The 21,608-nt window shown below is 63.6% G+C and overlaps 1 protein-coding gene across 2 annotated transcripts in view; it reads right to left on the bottom strand.

Moving 5' to 3' along the window:
• EBF4 (EBF family member 4) overlaps positions 1–21,608 on the bottom strand; it is a 91,887-nt gene that overhangs the window by 2,681 nt on the left and 67,598 nt on the right. Inside the window, exons 10-17 of one of the 2 annotated variants that reach the window (XM_084627319.1) lie at positions 20,364–20,497; positions 19,577–19,703; positions 16,012–16,100; positions 4,136–4,201; positions 2,776–2,953; positions 2,178–2,363; positions 1,437–1,640; positions 219–294 (exon numbers count right to left, since the gene is read on the bottom strand). In XM_084627319.1, the coding sequence (XP_084483445.1) occupies positions 224–294; positions 1,437–1,640; positions 2,178–2,363; positions 2,776–2,953; positions 4,136–4,201; positions 16,012–16,100; positions 19,577–19,703; positions 20,364–20,497 (1,055 nt within the window). In that variant the 3' untranslated portion in view covers positions 219–223. The remainder of the gene's footprint in view (positions 1–218; positions 295–1,436; positions 1,641–2,177; positions 2,364–2,775; positions 2,954–4,135; positions 4,202–16,011; positions 16,101–19,576; positions 19,704–20,363; positions 20,498–21,608) is intronic. The other variant, XM_084627320.1, reaches the window with a different exon arrangement.

Here is a 21,608-nt window from a genome sequence, read left to right as displayed (position 1 = left end):
CAGTCACAGGCTCTCAGAGTCTCCCCAGGCCAATGCCCTAGTCACCGGGCCGGGCCCGCTCCCATCGGCGATGCGGGGAGGCCACTGGGCGAGCCTGGGTCCCACCCAGCCCGGCTTGCAACGCGAAGATTCCCGCAATGGGGAGGAGCCCCGCCCAGAGCCCTGGGGGGCGGCCCCCCTCCTCACACGGGGGCAGCAGAGCCCGTGGACAGACCTACCGTGTCTAGGAATAGGCCAGTCCTTGGAGCGACCGAGCAGGGGGGTGAAACTTGTCGGAGTCCTCGAAAGACTGGTCTGGGCAGCCGAGCAAAGCGCAGCGGGGAGGGAAGAAAAGAGGGAAAGTGTCAACACGGGCGGGAGGGGAGAACTGGAGCCAGCATGGCCACTTTACCCCCCAGCCCACTGGCCAATCCGCGCCCGGCCCCCAGGAATTACAGGCCCCCTGCTGCCTGTGTGAGATCCCACCCGGCCACGGCGGGCCCCGCTCTGCCCAGTCTTTGCAGGGGATTCCCACCCGGCCACGGCGGGGTCCGCTCCGCCCGGTCTCTGCAGGGGATCCCCACCCAGCCACGGCAGGCCCCGCTCTGCCCAGTCTCTGCAGGGGATTCCCACCCGGCCACGGCGGGGTCCGCTCCGCCCGGTCTCTGCAGCGGATTCCCACCCGGCCACGGCGGGGTCCGCTCCGCCCGGTCTCTGCAGGGGATCCCCACCCGGCCACGGCGGGGTCCGCTCCGCCCGGTCTCTGCAGGGGATTCCCACCCGGCCACGGCGGGCCCCGCTCTGCCCGGTCTCTGCAGGGGATCCCCACCCGGCCACGGCGGGGTCCGCTCCGCCCGGTCTCTGCAGGGGATTCCCACCTGGCCATGGTGGGCCCTGCTCCGCCCAGTCTCTGCAGGGGATCCCCACCCGGCCATAGCAGGATCCGCTCTGCCCAGTCTCTGGCCAGAGGTAGGCCTCACATCTTGGTCCAGAGAAGATGCCGGGGTTTGCCAGGAGGTGTCCCAAGGCAGGAGCAGTGGGAACGCCATGTGATCCGAAGGGAACGCATGCTAGAGCAGGCTAGAGCAGGCTAGAGCGGTGCACTGTCAACCTGCGGGACTGGCTGCCGCAGGGCGGGAGAGTGGGAAATGACTTTGACGCTTCCAAAAAGAGCAGAGGCAAAAAGCATGGGAGAGAGATGGACGCGGGCCCGGCCAGGCTCCCTGCTTGGATCCTGGGCTGGGAGCAGAGTGGGAGGGAGAGGAGCTCGGCCCCGTGGCTGGCGGGGCGGCACCCGGGTGAATACCTAGCTGTGCCCGTCCAGCACTGGCAGCGCCCATCAAGGGCATTAGTATCGCAGCCCCCTGTGGGAATCCAGGCCAAGGCTGCCCAGGGATCCAGAGGGGGCGCACGGCGACCCACACGGCCGCCCAGCCCCCAGGGTGCAGCCGACTCACCCTGCAGGCTGTTCCCGTTGGTGCTGGTGCAGGTGGGGGTGGGGGAGGTGGGCGGCCGCACCACGGGGGCGAAGGCGCTCTTCTGCTTGACGGCGGAGATCATGTTGACCGGGGAGAAGGAGAAGACGCCGGCGGGGGTGGAGGAGCTGGTGCCGGACGGGAGGGTGATGGAGGACGCGCCCAGCGGGGGGCTGGAGGGCATGACTGCAGCGGGCAGAGGAGACAGTCAGACAGGCTGGCAGGGGCCCGCGGAGCAGTTGGGTCTCAGGTGTGGTCTGGGGGGGCTTGGCAGGGGACTCCGGGGGGCGCCCCCTGGCCCACCCAGCACAGGTCGTATGGTGGCGGCATGCGAGGAAGACCCTGAGAGCATGTGCAGGACGGGAGCCCATGGCACACCGCAGGGGAGGGCTGAGCAGAGGGCCTGGGCGCCGGGCAGGGGGCAGGGCTGGGGGCTCTGTGATGCCGTGGGGCAGGGCTGTATTGGGCAAGGGGCCCTGGAGACATGGGACACCTCCCCCCCAGAAGGGAGCCATTCCAATGGGGTTACAGAGCAACCTGTGGGCAGCAACCTGGGGGTCCAGTGCCCATCTGCGCTCTCTGTGGGTGGAGCCGGGGGGGTAAGGGGCTCCGGTGGAGTCACCTTTGCCCAGAGAGCCCCCCGTGCAGCCCCCTACGGACGCACGACAGGAGGTGCCCCCTGCGTAGGGTGGCAGCACCCGCCCGTGCCCCTCTGCAACTCACTGGCGTAGGGGGAGTTGGCGGTGGAGCCATTGAGGAAGCTGGGGGAGCCGGGCACCCCGAGGCCGGTCATGGCCGCCCCCCCGTAGCCGTTCATGCTGGACGTGATGGTGTTGTAGCCGGTCTGCTGCGGGGTGGAGCTGGGCACGTAGCCCCGCGGCGAGACGCTGCTCGTGTTGCGGGCATAGCCTGCGGGCGACAAGGGGCAGCGTTGGCGGGATGGCTGGGGGGGGGGGGGGCTGCTCCCACCGCCCGCTGATCCCGCTACCTGGTCGCAGGGGAGGAAGGAACGCCCCCCCGGCCAGGTGCATTATGGGAGTGGGCTCCCTGGGCAGGACACGGCGCCAGACCCCCTGGCCCATCGGAAACCACGCCCAGTCCTCTCCCTTCCCTGACCCGGGCTCACCACAGACCAGCCCCCTGCACAGAGCCCCAGCCCTGTGGGCAGCTGGCAGGGCCGGAGCCGGCCGGGGGCTCGGCAGAGTCCCTAGGGCCCTGCCCCGGCCGGGGGACACAGCGCAGGACCCACCTGCTCCCCAGGGACCAGCTGGTGGCACTGAGGGCTGGGCTGGTCTGACCAGGCTCCCGCCCCTGCACGCACCTTGCTCGGTGCCCGGGGCCGAGTCGCTGATATTGATGGCCAGCTGGCTCCCGAAGGAGTTGACGCCCATCATGCCTGCGTGGGCGTGGTTCCCGGCCAGCGAGGACAGCTGGCTGGGGGTGCGCGGGACGCTGTACAGGGCCTCGGCGATGTCTGCTGCTCGCTTCAGGATGATGTCCTGCAGAGACAGGAGCTGCCCCTTACCCCTGGGGACTTGCTCCGGCCAGGGACCAGCTCGGCAGCTGCCAGGCCGGAGCATCTACCTGGCAAGCCTGGCGCGGCCAGGGCAAGGCAGCCAGGCCAGAGGGTCCCAGCCTGAGGGGCCCACCCCCCACAGCTCATTCAGACCCTTCCTGCTGGCAGGGGGCACGGGTGAGCCCCGCTGCCCGGCCGAGAGGGGTGGGGGCGGAGGCCTCCCAAACTTGTGTCATGCAGGCCTGGGACAGGCTTGGCACCAAAGGGGCTTCACAGAGCCCGAGCCCGGGGCACAGGGAGCCGAGGGGGCTGGGCCCGACCCGCGGGGGCTCCTGGGGCTTTGGTCCACCCAGGGGGCAGGCAGCAGAGGCTGCGCTGGTGGCTCCCGGGGGCGGGGGCCGGGGAAGTGGCAGCCCCTGGACGCGGGCGGAGGCAGCTCCGAGCGCTCCTTACTCAACGGCCCTGGAATTCCTGATGTGAAGCAGATGTGGGGCTGGGCCCAGCCAGCTCCACCGCCCCTGCCTTCCCCAACGGGGCCGGGGTGGGGGGGGGCGGGAACAGAGGTGGCAGGGGGATGGGGGTCACACAGTGGAGGGGGATGGACGGGGCAGTGAGGGGGTGGGAGGACATGGATGGGGTGTGGGGGCAGGGAGGGTGCAGGGAGTGGAGGGGATGGACGAGGCAGTGAAGGGGTGGGGGTGGGGCTGTGCATGGGGTGTTATCTGACCCAATCTCTGTCTCACGGTGTCAGACCGTGCCCACCCCCGGTCCTGGGCTCGGGGAGGCGGGCACTGACGCCAGATGGCCCCTCGGGTCCCAGCTCGTGGTCACAGAGCCAGTCACAGAGTGAGGGTCATGGGGGGCCGGGACAGGTCCCGCTGGGCAGGAGACTGCCACTGCTCACAGTCTCCCCAGGCCCCAGGCTCTGGCTGGGAGGTGGCAGGACCAGACCAGGACCAGATCTGTCCCGACTCCTGCCTGGGTGCCAGAGTGGGGCTGTCGCGCCATCAGAGACTTTGGTCACCAAGCCACGTCAGGCAGCTCCGGCTGGGCCAATGCCCAGGAAGGGGGGTCAGACGCCCTGGTGACGGGCAGGCAGACGGGGCATTCTCCCACCCCCCTCGTCCCAGCCAGAGTCTTCAGCTGGGCGCCAGTTCTGTGGTACCTGGTTATTGTGCGGCATCCCGTACAGGGCCTCCACCAGGTCTGCTGCCCTCTTCAGCAAGACTTCCTGGGGGGACAGAGGGGGCTCAGAGGTGGCCGGCGGGGGCTCCGCCTGGCGTCTCCAGGCTGGTAACACTCAGCAGAAGGAGAGTTCTCCTGTCGCCTCTCAATGGTGCTGCACGCCCCAGCACGCCCGGCGCGCTAATCCCTGGCTTCTCCACAGCGCCACCCACAAAGCCAGATGCTCGGCAGGCCCCTCGCCCGCCCAGTCCCACCTCTGCGGGGCTGCACGGTGCCCATCACCATTGGGACGGGGTGGCCCGGCCATGCCCTGCCTCTGCCCAAATCCACGTGCGTGCCCATTCCCACCTCCACAGCGCCACTTGCCTCTGGGCATCACCCCAATGTGATAGATAGCTTATCTATTACCAGCAGGAGAGTGAGTTTGTGTGGGGGTGGGGGGTGGGGGGGTGAGAAAACCTGGATTTGTGCTGGAAATGGCCCACCTTGATTATCATGCACATTGTAGGGAGAGTGGTCACTTTGGATGAGCTATTACCAGCAGGAGAGTGAGTTTGTGTGTGTGGTTTTTGGAGGGGGGTGAGGGGGTGAGAGAACCTGGATTTGTGCAGGAAATGGCCCAACTTGATTATCATACACATTGTGAAGAGAGTGGTCACTTTGGATGGGCTATTACCAGCAGGAGAGTGAGTTTGTGTGTGTGTGTGTGGGGGGGGGGGGGCGGAGGGTGAGAAAACCTGGATTTGTGCTGGAAATGGCCCAACTTGATGATCACTTTAGATAAGCTATTACCAGCAGGACAGTGGGGTGGGAGGAGGTATTGTTTCATATTCTCTGTATGTATATAAAGTCTGCTGCAGTTTCCACGGTATGCATCCGATGCAGTGAGCCGTAGCTCACGAAAGCTCATGCTCAGATAAATGGGTTAGTCTCTACGGTGCCCAAGTCCTCCTTTGCTTTTTGGTGTTCTAGGGACTGTTTTGAGCTGCCCCCCCACGGATCCCATCGATATCCCACATAGTCCCGTGGGAGGTGCTAATTCCCACCATACTGTGAGCTCCTGTGACCGTGTAACTCACCAGACGGGGGAGGGCCAGGAGGGTGGGAAGTGCTGGTCTCCAGCAGAAGGTGTTATGTCCTGCCCGACACGAGTCGGGCAAGTGGATTCCTCCTGCCAGCTGCGTTCGCCGCTCAGAGCACGTGGGGAGAGGGGGATAAAACCCCTAAGGAGAAGGAACTGTGTCTTGACGCGGCTTGGACTCTGGGGGGCAAGGTTTCCAGGCATAAGCAAGAGAGCCCCAGTGCTTAGCCTGGGTTAGCCCTAAAGGTCATACAGAGCTCTCTTATGATCGAAGCTTCTCTTACCTTTTGAAACTTAAGACTGTAACTCATTTGTGTATCTATGTTTACCTGCTTTAGCCTTGTAAATAAGTCTCACTTCCTGTTCCTATTGATACACCTGTAGACAGTTTATTACAAGATGGGCTACAGGGGTTCTCTGTGGTGTGCAATCGACCGGGGGTCAGTGACTGGTCCTTGGGCACTGGCAGTAACCCGTATGTTACTGAGATTCTTTGGGACCATCTGTCACACAGGCAGGCTCAGCTGGGTGGCGAGACAGACCGCTGCGCCCAAGGGGACGTCTGTGACTCCGTGCTCAGACAGTTATGGGGCCTGAGGAGTTTGCACTCGGTAATTGATTGGTGAAATCTGAGCACAGATCTCCCAGCCAATGTGAGGCTTGTGCCCTGGTTCCTGGCAGCCTGCCCTGAGATTGGGGCTCGTGCTCCTGAGTCCCGGCAGGGCAGCCTGATGCGACCCCCAACATCCAGGTGTCACCGACGCTCCTGACCGCACCTCAGGGTTCTCCTATTCTATGCCGTCTTTCCCCTCCTTACGGGCTATTTCCATGCCCCACTCCTGCCGCAATTTGTCCTGAATAGATACTCTCAGTCCTGTCCCACCAAAGGCAGCATCCTTAAACTTGGTCAAGCTGGTTTCCCCGCTCAGGCAATCTCCTTCGCATAGCCATTGTTCAGACAGAGCCCAGTCCTTCGGGTTAATGACTCGTCCTTGTCCCTGCTCTGGTAGCTGCCAGCTCTAGCAATGGGGATTCCACATCCACCCTGGTAGAGCAATTTCTTAATAACAAGGTCCTAGAATCATAGAACTGGAAGGGACCTCGAGAGGTCTCCTAGTCCAGTCCCCGGCACTCTGGCAGGACTAAGTATTATCTAGCCCATCCCTGACAGGTGTGTGTCTAACCTGCTCCTAAACATCTCCAGTGATGGGGATTCCACCACCTCCCTGGGCAATTTATTCCAGTGCTTCACCACCCTGACAGTTAGGAAGTTTTTCCTAATGTCCAGCCTAAACCTCCCTGGCTGCAATTTAAGTCCATTGCGTCTTGTCCCATCCTCAGAGGTTAACGAGAACAATTTTTCTCCCTCCTTGTAACATTTTATGTACTTGAAAACTGTTCTCATGTCCCCTCTCCGTCTTCTCTTCTCCAAACTAAACAATCCCAATTTTTTCAATCTTCCCTCATAGGTCCTGTTTTCTAGACCTTTGATCGTTTTTGTTGCTCTTCTCTGGACTCTCCAATTTGTCCACATCCCTCCTGAAATGTGGTGCCCAGAACTGGACATGCTACTCCAGCTGAGGCCGTATCAGTGTGGAGTAGAGTGGAAGAATTACTTCTCGTGCCCCGCTAATACATCCCAGAATGATGTTTTTCATGATCACCATCAGCCCCTGCCTTCATTATCCATTGTCTCATACAATGACACATTGTGTGCACATATTCAGTATCAGGGGTAGCCGTATTAGCCTCTAGCCACAAAAACAACAAGGAGTCTGGTGGCACCTAACGTTTATTTGGGCATAAGCTTTTGTGGATAAAAAACCACCCAGGAAAGCTTATGCCCAAATAAATGTGTTAGTCTTTAACCGGACATATTCAGTGTGAGTGACCCTGTCAAACACTCCCATGGTTCTCTAGTCACTCAAGAGGGCTCAGGGGTGAGCTCCAATCTTTCCAACACATTTTCTTTACACATCTTGTCCACCTCAGCATCGCCCTCCACCGGATCATTACAAACTTGCCTGGCTTTCTCAGCTGATCTGGTTAAGAGGACAGGCATCTGCTTGTCCTCTGGGACACTGCACACCCCACAGTCTCTCAAAAGCTCAAAGGCAGACAGGAACTCTTCTCTGCAGTCAGGCAGACTTTCTCCCACTCCGTGGTGCTGGGAGGCGGTGTGTGGGGGGACGGACTAGAAACTCCTTTCGCTGCCCCAGTCCTTTGGGATGCACTGCTGGACCTCCCACCTGCCTCTGGTGGGGTCTGCCAGTGTCTGGGCTGCTTCAGTCTTCCTGACCCACAGTTCCCCCATCAGTCTCTCGTGCTCATGTTCTCCCTGGGCTCTCAGGGGTTGCAGTCGGGCCAGTTCCCCTGCGGTGGGCTCCTCTGTGGCATCTGGGGCTGGAGGGTCCTGGGGCTTCACCACTTCTTCTTCCCCGGGCATCCAAGCTCTCAGCGCCTGATCTGGGGTTTTCCTGTTATGGGATATTCCCCTCTGCAAACGGATCTGTTCCAGGTCTTTCCCCCCATGGGTCACTCGTGTCTATTCTGTGACCTGGGCAATTTTCAATATCAAGTTTACACTTCTAACAGTGCTGGGGTCCTGATCGGTAAACATCACTCATCTGGGGGACGTGATGCCTGCCACGGCTACGCGGGCGTCAGGCTGCCCTGCAGGGCTCCAGAGAGTGAGAACCAACCTCAGGGCAGGCTGTCAGGAGCCAGGGCACAGAGCCCGAACGGGCTGTGAGTTCTGTACTTCCATTTCACCAACCAATCATCAAGTGCAAACTCCTCACACACCATAACAGCCTCAACATGGAGTCACAGACAGTCCCCTTGGGTGCTCTGATCTCTCTTGCCCCCCTTGTGAGCCTGCCTTAGTGACAGCTGGTCCCTTACACCAAGAATCACAGCAATATTCAGCTTACTTCCCATCCCAAAGGACCAGTCACTTACCCCAGGTCAGTTGCACCTTAGATCTCACACCAGAGACACAATAAACTATCTAACGATTAACTACAAAAAGGAAATGAGAATTATTTACAAGTTTAAAGCCGTAAACATACACACACACACGAGTTCCAATCTTAAGCTTCGAAAGGTAACCCAACCTTCTATAATAAACAAGCTCTTTATGTCCTTTAGGGTTAACCTAGGCTAAGCACTGGGGATCTTTTGCTTATGCCAAGAAACCTCACCCTCCAGGGTTTTTATTCCTTTCCCACCACGTGCTCTGAGCTGCAAACTCAGCTGACGGGAGGAATCCACTTGCATGACTCGTCTTCACGGAGGGAGGGCAGAACAGCCAATGTCTTTTGTCCTCTTTAATGTCCCACAATAGTCCGTCTGGTGTTGCTGGGCCTTCCCTGTGGGCCAGGATGTAACACCTTCTGTTGGAGACCAGCACTTCACAACAGTTACTGTCTCTCTCCTGTCTGGTGAGTTACAATGTCAGAGAGGCTCCCAATACAACTGCTTAAATAGCACCTTACAGTACGGGACACAGATGCAGTAAGTGAGATTAATGCTGGCAGCAACCCACAAGAGTTCAGTAAAGTCTAAACACCAAAAACATTCTTATAACCCTAACCCTATTTTACAAGCACTAACGGGGCAGGGGGGGCAGGCAGATCCCAGATACATATTTGTCAGTGTTCAGTTCAGCCATAGAGACCTTGGCATGAGCTGGCAGCAGGTCTGCCAGTGTCGCCCCCACTCTATGCACCTCCTGGACCCGCAGCTCAGTGCTCAGAGCATTAGTGTATCCCCCACAAACGGGCCCATCGACAACCTCACCCCAAAACCCTACACTAGCTGCTTGTCCCCCAACTCCTTCTGGCGTGGGGAGCTCTCCATGGATCCAAGACGTTCTGTTTGCCCCGGGTGTTGGCTTGTGGCTAGGGGTCAGGGATGGGGGTGTGGGCTGGCCGTGGAGTGGGGGCTTGTGGCTCCTGGAGGGGACTCTCGCTCCCTGAGGCTGCATTCACCTGGCGGAGTTGAAGAATGGGCTGTTCCCCCAGGGAGGGGGGGATCCGAGTTACAGCTGGGGCCCCCTGCCCCTTGTTCCCTGCCCGTGCCCGAGTCCACTAGGGAGAATGCGCAGGGGCGAGGGGTGCGGGGCTGTTAGAGCCCCCGCGAGCCGTTGGCATACACTGGATTGCAGCTGGCCCTGTCAGTGCACTGGCTGGGTCCCGTCTCCTGGGCTCTGCTCCTCATCTCGCCCTTGGGGGTGGGCGTGGGGCTGAGGTACTGGCCATGCCCAGGAGGCCTGTGTAAGGGGAGGAGTCCCAGGATGGGGGGGCCCAAGGAGGAGCTCGGGTTGGAGCAATACACACCCCAAGAAGGAGGAGAATCAGCTGGCCCCACTGCAGGATTCCCAGGGAACCTGGCAACCACCAGCCAGAGTCATGGGGCTCCCGGTGCCAGGGGGCCCGTTGGGGCATGGCCAGGCGCCCGGCTGCCCATAGACTGGGAGAGCCCTGTGACAGTTCCCTGCTTGGGCAGCGTGAGAGCAAGCGGGCACAGAGGCGCTCCACACCCTGCAGGGGCCTAGCCAGGCGGGTCAGAGGCAGGGCCATGCCCAGGGTGCCCCCTGCAAGGCAGTGTGGGGGGAGAGCACGACAAACCACGAGTGAGCAGGCTTCCCCTGCTACCTCCAGAGGCACTGGGGCAGAGCCAGCCAGGGGAGAGCGCCCCCCACAGAGTCCCTCCCCGCTCCCGGCAGCACAGCGCCCCCTAGCAGCATGCTGGGGACTGGGGAGAGCGCCCCCCACAGAGCCCCTCCCCGCTCCCGGCAGCACAGCGCCCCCTAGCAGCATGCTGGGGACTGGGGAGAGCGCCCCCCACAGAGCCCCTCCCTGCTCCCGGCAGCACAGCGCCCCCTAGCACCTTGCTGGGGACTGGGGAGAGCGCCCCCTACAGAGCCCCTCCCTGCTCCCGGCAGCACAGCGCCCCCTAGCAGCATGCTGGGGACTGGGGAGAGCGCCCCCTACAGAGCCCCTCCCCGCTCCCGGCAGCACAGCGCCCCCTAGCAGCATGCTGGGGACTGGGGAGAGCGCCCCCTACAGAGCCCCTCCCTGCTCCCGGCAGCACAGCGCCCCCTAGCACCTTGCTGGGGACTGGGGAGAGCGCCCCCTACAGAGCCCCTCCCCGCTCCCGGCAGCACAGCGCCCCCTAGCAGCATGCTGGGGACTGGGGAGAGCGCCCCCCACAGAGCCCCTCCCCGCTCCCGGCAGCACAGCGCCCCCTAGCACCTTGCTGGGGACTGGGGAGAGCGCCCCCCACAGAGCCCCTCCCTGCTCCCGGCAGCACAGCGCCCCCTAGCAGCATGCTGGGGACTGGGGAGAGCGCCCCCCACAGAGCCCCTCCCCGCTCCCGGCAGCACAGCGCCCCCTAGCAGCATGCTGGGGACTGGGGAGAGCGCCCCCCACAGAGCCCCTCCCTGCTCCCGGCAGCACAGCGCCCCCTAGCAGCATGCTGGGGACTGGGGAGAGAGCCCCTCCCCGCTCCCGGCAGCACAGCGCCCCCTAGTGCTGTACTGGGGCATCGGGGCCAGCCCTGGTTGATTCGCCATGGCTGGCCTCAGGACCCCTTGCCCACCTTTGGCCGAGCTCAGGTTTCCACAGAGGACGCTGGCAGAACCCCGAAGCGCCTGCAGACACTGAAGTGACGAAATGCCGGCCAAGGCCCCCGCTCCCGGCACCGGCGCGGATGCACGAACGGCTCCTTCCACCGGGCTGCGCACCCTGTCATCAGCCGGCCATCCCGGGCCTCCCCACGCCAATCACAGGGCCGAACGGTGACTGCCCGCGGCGCGGCTTTCCCCAACGCCCCTGCCACGCTCCCTGGGGCTGATCTGGCGGGAGACCCTGGCTGGCTCCAGGGGCTGGGATCAGGCCCTCGGACTGCCAGCTCCTCGGGCAGGGACCAGCGCTTCGTGTCTGGGCCGTGCCTGGCGCAGGGGGGCCTGTGGCCCAGGGATCCATAGATTCATAAATCCCAGGGCCGGAAGGGACCACTGTGCTCACCTCGTCTGACCCCTGGAGAACAGGCCAGAGACCCGCCCCACAGCAATTCCTTTGGCCCTAGGCCTTACCCTGCCAGGGTGTTGAAAGCTCCCAGGAAATACGGCCCAAGAGGGAGCGATCCCGCTTGCCTGGCTACACCCCCGAGTCACACTGGTTTACTTTAAATCAGGTTCCAAGCAGTTCAGTGAGAGCGCTGCGGAGCCAGTGTGGACACGCCGACCGCCGTCGATTCCTCCCCCGTGCCAGGGAAATGGGTCCAGGCCACGCTCCCTCTGGAGTCCGGGCGTCCACATGGCAAGGGGGCCACTGCACCACTTCCAGCCCAGCCCTGCAGCCCTGTCTGCGCTGAGCCGTAACCCGGCGGGCGGGCGGGCGGGCGGGGCTGGAAGTGCAGCAGCCGGTCCTGAGGAGCGCCAGGCGCGGCCACTCCTATTCGATCCCCGGGGACAAGCCCCGTGTCCGGTGCAGCGCAGAGCCGTGGGCCTCGGGCCCAGAGCGGGCAGCCGGACGCACCCGGGCTCCCCAGTCCCGGGGCCGCAAGGGGGCTGCCGGGAGGGGTGACGCGAGGGACGGGCAGGGCGGGGCGCTCTCTGGAGAGGGCGCATCCGGCGAGATTTTATCCCCAGGGGTCAACCATAAAGCCACAGCTGGAGGTACGGGGGCCCCTTTCTCCTCTCTCCAGTCCCGGCCCCCCCGGCCCGCCCCAGCCTCCCGTCACCCCGGCCCCACAGGCCTCTGCCCACACGGACACCGGACAGCAACCGGACGCTGGGGGGCAGGCAGGGCCGTGCTGTAACGGGGGTCTGCCAATAGAGGGTGCACGGGTGCACCCTTCCCTGGATACACCCCCCGCCCCAGTACACAACACACACACACACGGGTACACAACACATGTGCCCCCGATACACAACACAACACACTCACCCCGATACACAACACACCCACTCACATCCTGATACACAACACACATGCCGTGATACACAACACACTCACCCCGATGCACAACACACCCACTCACATCCTGATACACAACACACATGCCCTGATACACAACACAACACACTCACCCCGATGCACAACACACCCACTCACATCCCCTATACACAACACATGTGCCCCCGATACACAACACAACACACTCACCCCGATACACAACACACCCACTCACATCCTGATACACAATACACATGCCCTGATACACAACACACTCACCCCGATACACAACACAACACACTCACCCCAATGCACAATACACATGCCCTGATACACAACACAACACACTCACCCCGATACACAACACACCCACTCACATCCTGATACACAATACACATGCCCTGATACACAACACAACACACTCACCCCGATACACAACACACCCACTCACATCCTGATACACAATACACATGCCCTGATACACAACACACTCACCCCAATACACAACACACTCACATCCTGATACACAACTCACCCGCCCCATACACACATACATCCCGATATACAACAACCCCCAATACGCAGCACCCCCGATACACCCCCCCACCTCGATACACAACACACTCACCCCAATATGCAGCACCCCGATACACACACCCCCACACCCCCAATACGCAACACCCACTGAGATACAACACCAGACACACCGATACACAACACACCCACCCCAATACACACACACATCCCCAATATGTAACACACATTCATCCACAGATACACAACACCCCTCCCCAATAGGCAGCACCCCCAATACACAACACACACTCACCCACACTGGTACACAACACAACACACACAGCACCCCAGCCCAGGCCCCTCCATGGGAAGCTGGTCTGTGGGGCGACGGGCACAGAGAAGGAGTCTGCCAGGCCTCGGCCCCCCGCCCGGTTCCCAGCTGTTTGCCCAGGGCCCCCTGGCGGGCAGCAACGGCGTGTGTGGGGGCGAGGTGGGCAGCACCCCGTCCGTCCAGCCCCCCGCCCCCAGCCACTGAGATCCGCGGTATTGACTTGCTGTCAAGCTAAGCACGGACAATCGCGGCCACGCGCTCGCTGGCCGTCTGTAATCCCTGTCCGATCAATGCCGCCATGGAGAAGCCCGGCTGCGGCCCGCACCCGCTGACCGCTCGCTCAGGCTGATCGCCAGCGTGGGTGGTACTGACCCTGGGATTGCTGGGGCGCGGGCAGGTGGCGGGGGGGCAGCGACTGCCCTTCTCCAGGCACCCCTGGCCCCCGGCCTGGGCCGGCTATGCCGAGCCAGCCAGCTGGTTACGGCTGGGGCTGAATGCAGCCAATACCCCCGCGCCCACCACGTGTCTCAGCTATGGGCACGGGCTGGGGGCACAAAGCCTCCCAGCCATGGGGGGGGCAGGGGGGCCCCTCATCTGGGCCGCAGCACGGACACAGTGCCCTTCCCCTCCCGGGAACCCGATCAGCAGCCCCAGCCAGTGCTGAGCTGGGAACCAGGGTGGGGTGGGTGGCCCCGGTACAACCCTGGACGCCTGGACACCCCATCAGCACCCTCCCCCAAGCCTCACGTGCCCACGCCTGGGACAGCTGGTGGGAGAAAGGGGAGCACTGCAGGCCTGGGGGAGAAGTCCTGGCTCTCACCCACAGACCCCACTCCCCTCCCAGAGCCAGGAATGGAACCCAGGAGTCCTGAGGCCCACCCCCTGCTCTACCCACCGGCCCCCCGGCTATCTGACAGCCATACGCTGGTGGGCGGCACAGAGAATGCCATGCTGTCCCCCCACTCCCGGCGGAGGGGCCGCTGCCCCATAGGGCCGGAGCACAGGATTCGGGTTCTAATCCTGCGTCTGTCTCCGATGGCCTCTGGGCCCTGGGGCAGGTCGTTCCCCCTTGTGGCCCCCATGTGTACTCTGGGACGGGGGTCCCTGCCCCCCTATCCCCACAGGGGCAGCAGCGAGCGCAGCGTGGGCGGCTGGGCCCTGTCACCGCATGATGAATGGCTCCAATTTGTCAGCAGCTTTGGCCTGTCACTTCTCATCAGGCGGCCCTGGCCCTGCCTGGAGCCATTAGTGTCACCGCGCGGGGGGGGGGGAGGTGGTGCGGGGAAGGACAGGCCCATCTAGGCCCTGCTCCCTGCAGCGCCCCACAGCCCGCTGGCCCCCACCCCTCATGCAGCCCAGCACTGGCTGTGCCCCCATCCCAGCTGCCTGGCACCATCTCCAAAGGGCCCCCCATGCCCCATGGGGGTTGTTTGGGGGGCTGTTTCACACTGCGTTTATGTTTGCCCCAGGCAGCGTCCACCCCTCTCCCCGACCAGCACAGCGATAGCAAACCGCTGTCCCCTGCCGGGGCAAGGGGTGCAAAGGGGGGCACAGGGAGGGAGCAGTTGCCAACAGAGGGAGGAGTGTCAGGGACGGCTGAAGTCTCTGAGGCACCCGGCCTCTCAGGGGTGCGGCGTGCCAGGCCTGGAGTCCCCAGCCAGCCCGACATCCCCTCCCCATGGCCGATGGCCACGTTGCTCCCCCTGGGCCGGTTGGTCGGGTTGTGCTCTCTCGGGCAGCACTGGGGTGTCTGTATGTTGGGAAAGTGCCTCGGGAAACAAAAACCAGATTCCCACTGATGATGGTGGCCTCAATCCTGCGAACAGACCCAGCCGGGCGGCCCTGGCAGCAGGGAGGCCCCAGGGACTTCCCTGCCACTTGCGCCTCAGTTTCCCCCTCGGGAGGTGAGGGCAGGGAGGGGTATAAATTCACTAACGCCAGGGCAGGGTCACAGCAGAATAGGAGGATCTTCGGGGAGCCCCAGGCAGCTGCTTGGCCTTGGCACACCATTTCCCCTCCCCTGCCCCCTCAGCCCGGGTGCCAGCATGCTGTCCGGGCATGGGGAGCATGGGGACAGAGCCATGCAGCCATTCGCTAGCAGTGCTGTGGAGCCTGCCACCACTGTGGGCCTGTGACGAAGCGGGACTGTTCTTAATGTTTCCTCTGAATAGTGTGGGGGTGCCTCAGTTTCCCCTAGGCAGTTCTTAAGTCTGTAGGTGGTGGGGTAAGGGTGTATGATCCTTGCAGAGCCCTGGAGGGCAGGTGTGTGCAGGGGTCTGGACACAGAGAATGGCCGACACCCTGTTTCCTGGCAACTGATGGCCTGGGCCCTTCCCCCCTGCAAGGTGAGAGCTAAAGGGCTGGAGAACAAAGGAATCAGGTGCCCTCCTGGCCCGGGAAAGGGACAAAGCCCAGAGGAGGAGGGGCTGAGGGAGTTTCAGTTGGGGGCTGGCTGGGACATGGAGTGAAGGGCAGACGTGGTTGTCTGGTTCACTGCCCCCCAAAATGGACCCAGCTGAGGGGTCCTGTTCTCTGCACCTGCAAGCTCTGTTTTAGGACATGTTCCTGTCATCTAATAAACCTGTTTTACTGGCTGGCTGAGGGTCCTGTCTGCCTGCGGAGTTGGGGGGCAGGACCCTCTGGCTTCCCCAGGACCCCGCCTGAGCAGACTCGCTGTGGGAAGCACACGGAGGGGCAGAGGATGCTGAATGCTCCGAGGTCAGACCCAGGAAGGTGGAGTCGGGGGAGCTGTGTGTCCTGCAGACAGGCTGCTCCCAGAGAGGAGACTGCCCCAGAGTCCTGCCTGGCTTCGTAGGGAGCCGTTCTGTAGCATCGCCCGGGGGCTCTGTGACAGGGCCACCCGCTAGTCACCCTGCGGGGCTAGTGGCATGGGAACCTGACCGCCATGGGGCTGTCCACCCTGACCCGTGCTGCCTCCGTGCCCCACGGGGGAGCAGCCCTACCTTGGGTAAGCGCTCGGGGTCTCCGGGGTGCCGGGGGATCACCTTCTGCAGCCGCTGGAACCCGTAGTCAATGGTTGGCTCGTTCAGTGCTGGGAAGGGAGGGAAACAGAGAGGGTCAGGTGCCATGGACGGGGCTCCCTCTAAACCCCACCTGCCTGAAGGGAAGGGCTGGCGCTGTCCCCGTGGGGAAAACTGAGGCATGGTGCAGGGGGCTGACCTACCCATGGGCACAGAGCCAGGCCACAGAACCCAGGAGTCCTGGGGTGACAAAGTGGGAAAGTTTTGTATTAATACTATGCCCCCGGTGTGTGCCTCAGTTTCCCTCCAGCCTTGCCTGGCTCCCAGGGGGAAGAAAGGACAACATTCGCTCTCAGGGCAGGCCAGCAGACGCAGGCATGCGTGTTGCTGAGCTGTCAGGCTAAAGAGTGGCTGAGTCTGACCCAAAGCCATGGAGAACCCGAGATGACAATGGGCAATCCCTGAGGCCAGAACACTGACCGCGGTGACCCTGCGACTGCCTGGCCTGCAGGCTTGGGCACAGCGGGCTGGGAGGGGACCGGCAGTGATAAGGGGCCGGCTCCTGGCACAGGCTGTCTGCCCTCTCCAGGGGCTGAGGCAGGCCAGAGAGAGCCAGAGCCAGGGATGAACCCGCCACCCCCGACTGGTGCTTTGTGGGGGCAGGATAGACAGACGGTGCTTTCACCTGTACGTCTCGGGGCTGCCCCAGGGCTGCGCCCTGGTGCCCAACAAACCTGGCTTGGTCTGCAAATTCAGCCGGGCGTTACCGCATAACCTGTGGGTGCACTGCTCCATGTAGGGGGGCGAGGCTCTCCGGGGGGCTGGCCCCATGCGACCCGCTGGGCAGAGCTTCAGGCATGAAGCAGGGGGCTGGAGCCCAGAGGCTCCATCTAGGAAGTGGGGCCCACACAAGGAAAAGTGGGACCCAGTGGGGGCCTGGCATACTGAGGGGGGCCTCCCAGGGACTGTTTAAAAGATGGGGCGTCGCCCCGATCCCATGGATCCTTGACCCCTGGGCCCAGCCACCTACTCTGCTCCCGTTAGAGATGGACGTCGCCTCCTTGTGCGAGTGACATGGAGTCTACCCAGGGGCCGGGACGTCCCTGCCTCTCCCCGAACCCCCGCAGCTGCATGGCCAGGGTCCAAGCCCAGGGTTCAGCACCACGGCCTGGGCTGGCACCAGGCCAGAGGGGCAGAGACTGGACGGCCAGACAGGGCACGTGGAGGCTAGGACTGGACGGACAGGGGTGCGCCCGGGCGCTAGGGCTGGACAGACAGACAGACAGAGGGGTGCTGGGTGTGGGGAGAGAAGAGGCTCTGCAGGCTGGCAGCAGGAGCCCCCGGCCGCAACGTGGGTGGGCCGGGCTGGCTCCCGGGGAAGGCCTGGGGACAGGCAGGCTTGCCCCAGCCCTTCGACAATGGCCGACGGGCCGTCTCCCCACCCGTCGCCCCACGCTCCGGGCAGGAGCCACCCGGCGCTGCGTGCTGGGACCCCCGTCAGCGGCTCGACCCCGTGGAGGGGAGCACGGGCATCGGGCCGGGGAGGTGCCCAAACCGCCTGGCAGGGGGAGCTGCCATTCAGCAGCCGGGGCTCACCTGGAGCACGTGCCAGCCGGGGGGGCAGATGGGGATGGAGGGAGAATCACTGTGACACACACACACTGAGTGACATACACACACAGCACCACACACGGGGTCTCAGACACATGGTGTTACACACACAGGGTCTCACACACGCACACACGATATTACACACGCGGTGTCATGTCGGGCGGCCAGACAGCAAGTGTGAAAAACCGGGACAGGGGGTGGGGGGTTATAGAAGCCTATAGAAGACAAAGCCCCAACTATCGGGACTGTCCCCATAAAATGGGGACGTCTGGTCACCCTAGTGTCATGTCCCACACACAGAGTCTTAGACACACACAGGGTGTCACACACAGAGGAAAGCCCCGCCCAGGAACACACACCCTATTGATCCCCCCCACCCCTTAATCTTCCACGGCTGGGCAAAGCCAGAGAAGCTGGAAACTGGGATCTAGCCGGCGGAGCGGGGGCCAAATCAATCACTGCCCCCGGCCCCCTCAGCCGGGTCGATACGCACAGAGCAGCCCTGGTCTGGAAAGGGAGGCTGAGTGCCGGGAACCCCCCCGGGCCCCTTCGGGCCCCCACACAGCAGGGAGAGCAGCAGCAGTGGGAGTGGGGGACCTGGACGAGTGCCCTACGAAAGGCAGCATCGGGTCTCTGCCCTCTGTCCCCCCTGCATGAATCTACCCCCCAGTGACCCACCTCCGGCTGCCCCCCTGCCTCCATCTCCGCCCCTCCCATCCCCCCCACCCATCCTCCATGCATCTACCCCCCAGCAACCCACCTCTGGCCGCCCCCCTGGTTCCATCCCTGCCCCTCCCATCCCCCCCACCTACCTACCCATCCCCCGCATGCATCTACCCCACAGCGACCCACCTCTGGCCATCCCCCTCCCTCCGTCCCCGCCCCTCCCATCTTCCCCACCCACCTATCCATCCCCCGCATGGATCTACCTCTCACTGACCCACCTCAGCCACCCCGTCCCTCCATCCCTGCCCCTCCCATCCCCCCACCTACCCATCCTCCATGCATCTACCACCTACCTACCCATCCATCCATCATGTCCCCCACATCCATCCCCACACCCACCTACCCACCTCCATCCACCTCCCTCCCTCCCACCCCCCCCACTTACTTACCCATCCATCCATCCTATCACCAAACGAACCCTCTATAATCTACCCCATGTACCCCTAACTACCTCCATTTACCCCTCCGCCCCTCCCCCCTACACACACATCTATCACCAAACCAGCCCTATAGAGACATCTGCCCCCTCACTGTCCTCCCGCCCGCCCCCACAGGCCCTCTGTGCCTAGCCTGGGCTGGGGGGTGATTCAGAGCTCACCAGGGCCCAGACGGAGGCCCCGCTCCCACTCCTGCATTTCCACGGGGTCAGGAGAGGCAGGTCCTTGCTGCCCTGCCCCTCCGGCGTGGCTCCACCATGCCCAGGCTGGGGGCGCCCCCAGAGCAGGGAGCCGGTCTCTGCTGGGCCGGTGGCGGGGAGACGTCTGGGCGGCCGTGCAGAGGGGCTGCCTGCTGCTCCCATCACGCCCGCGAGCGGCCATGTGACGGCTCCCTCCCGGAGCCCAGGACACAGCACCCCACCCAGACGCCCCTCGCCCTGGGACAGGAGGAAACGGCATCCCAAGGGCAGACCAAGGAGGCGCTGGCCACCAAGAATGCGTTTTCCTGGCCATCCAATGGGCTGGAGGCCTCGGGGGCGACAGATCACCCACCAGTCCCTGGCCACCCAGACCCCCAGTGACTCCCAGAGTCCCCCGGGGCGGGGCCTGGCAGTTACACCAGAGGGGGCAGGACTCTGGGGTGCCACTCCCACCTCTGCCACCCACTCGCTCTCTGGCCCTAGGCACGTCACTCGTCCCGCCGTGGCCGAGCGGTGTGGAGCAGGGTGGTGAGCCCCGAGGGCAGAGCTGCCCGGCCCGCCCGCGCCCCTCACCTGTGTAGACGAAGCGGCCGGGCGCTCCCTTGCAGAACTGCTTCGACTTGTAGGAGAGGGTCACCTCCACCACGCCGGGGATGTGGCGGGGCGGCGTCTGCACCCGGATGGCGTGAGGGGTGATCAGCTGCAAGGGGCAGGAGAGAGGGGGGCTGAGCCCATGTGCAGTGCGGGGGGGGGATGGAGGAGGGGAGATGATGACCGGAGGGGCAATGGGGCGGGGAGGAGATTAGGGCCCCGATTCAGGTGCAGATTCACTCTCCACCCCCGGGGCTGAGCCCAGCCGGCTCCCCCGGCCTCTCAAGCTCACAGACTAGCCCCAGTCCAAGGACCCTTCGCTGGCCAGCCAGGGGCACGAGGAGCCTCCATCACAGCCCCCCCTCGTGGGAAGCCCCCAGGGTGCCGCTGTGCCTCGGAGCCCGTCCCCCGCGCCCTCTGCCCTTGCCCCGTTCCCCAGGCCAGGCTGGGCCGGGGCTCCCTCGGGGGAAGTGGCCTGGCACCGGGAGGCGGGCGGGGGGGATCTGGCACGGTGCCCACTGAGACAGGATCTGGTGGGGCCGGAGCTCTGAAGGGAGCCTGGGCTCCGCACCTCCGGGGGCTGCACCCCACAGGGCAGGGCCCCTTCGCCTTGACCCAGAGCTCCCCCCGGCCCAGCCCGAAGGGGCCCTGCCCGGCGCGTCGGGACGGGGCTGCGTGGCGCCGGGAGGCCTCAGGATGGACAGAGGCCTGGGGGGCGGGTGTGGGGAGGCGGAGAGGCACTGGGGGAAGGGGGCTCAGGCTCGCCCACCTCGCTCCACACCAGCATGGTGCCGAAGACGACCTGCAGCCCGTCAAAGAAGTTGTCGCCGATGACGATGACGGTGGCCCCGCCCGTCGTCCACCCTTCGCTGGGGCTGATGGCTTTGATGCAGGGGGTGGCTGCTGCAGGCGGGGAGGGAGAGACAGGGCGTGGTCAGGGGGTGAGAGAGAGCGGGGAGCACGGGGAGAGCCGGGACGGGGAGGAGGAGAAAGCAGGCGAGGAGAGGAGAGAGCAGGGCTGGGATGGGAGACAGACAGATAGAGAGGAGGGGTGTGAATGGGGACAGATGGATGGAGGGACAGACAGAGGGGTGTGTAGGGAGAGGGATGGATGCAGAGGCGTGATGGGGGTGGAAGGAAGGGCGGAGGGGTGTGTATGGGGGCAGACGGATGGAGGGGTGTGATGGAGGGCTGAGAATGGGAAGAAATGGATGGAGGGAGAGGTGTGTACAGGGAGGGATGGATGGAGGAATAGAGGGAGGGGTGTGATGGGGTGGAAGGATGGAGGGTGTGTAGGGGGAGGGATGGAAGGATGGATGGAGGGGTGTGTATGGGGAGGGATGGATGGAGGAAGGGGTGTGTAGGGGGATGGAGGGACAGAAGGATGGAAGGAGGGGTGTGAATGGGAAGGGATGGGTGGAGGAAGGGGTGTGTAGGGGGAAGGATGGATGGAGGGATGGAAGGATGGACAGAGGGGTGTGTATGGGGAGGGATGGATGGAAGGAAGGATGGGCGGAAGGGTGTGTAGGGGGAGGGATGGATGGAGGGAGGAGTGTGAATAGGGAGGGATGGAGGGAGGGGTGGATGGAAGGAAGGGTGGAGGGGTGTGTAGGGGAGGGATGGATGGAAGGATGGAGGGAGGGGTGTGAATGGGGAAGGATGGATGGAGGGATGGAAGGATAGGCAGAGGGGTGTGTATGGGGGCGGATGCATGGAGGGGTGTGATGGAGGGGTGAGAATGGGGAGAGATGGATGGAGGGGTGTGTACAGGGATGGATGGATGAATGGAGGGGTGTGTACAGGGAGGGAGGGAGGGATGGAGGGAGGAGTGTGAATAGGGAGGGATGGAGGGAGGGGTGTGAATAGGGAGGGATGGAAGGGCGGATGGACGGAGGGAGGGGGGCAGATGGACTTACTGCAGGGGAGTAGGGCTGGGACACCCGTTCCCCGTGGGAATGGCAAAGCTTCCCTCGGCCGGGGAGGGGGCTGGGGGGAGCTCTAGAGCGGGGCACTG

This window comes from Lepidochelys olivacea (assembly GCF_965140295.1).
Source record: "Lepidochelys olivacea isolate rLepOli2 genome assembly, chromosome: 4".
NCBI classification, from domain to species: Eukaryota; Metazoa; Chordata; order Testudines; family Cheloniidae; genus Lepidochelys; species Lepidochelys olivacea.
The sequence above is the reverse complement of the archived record's forward strand: the minus strand, read 5'-3'. Positions and strand labels throughout refer to the sequence as shown.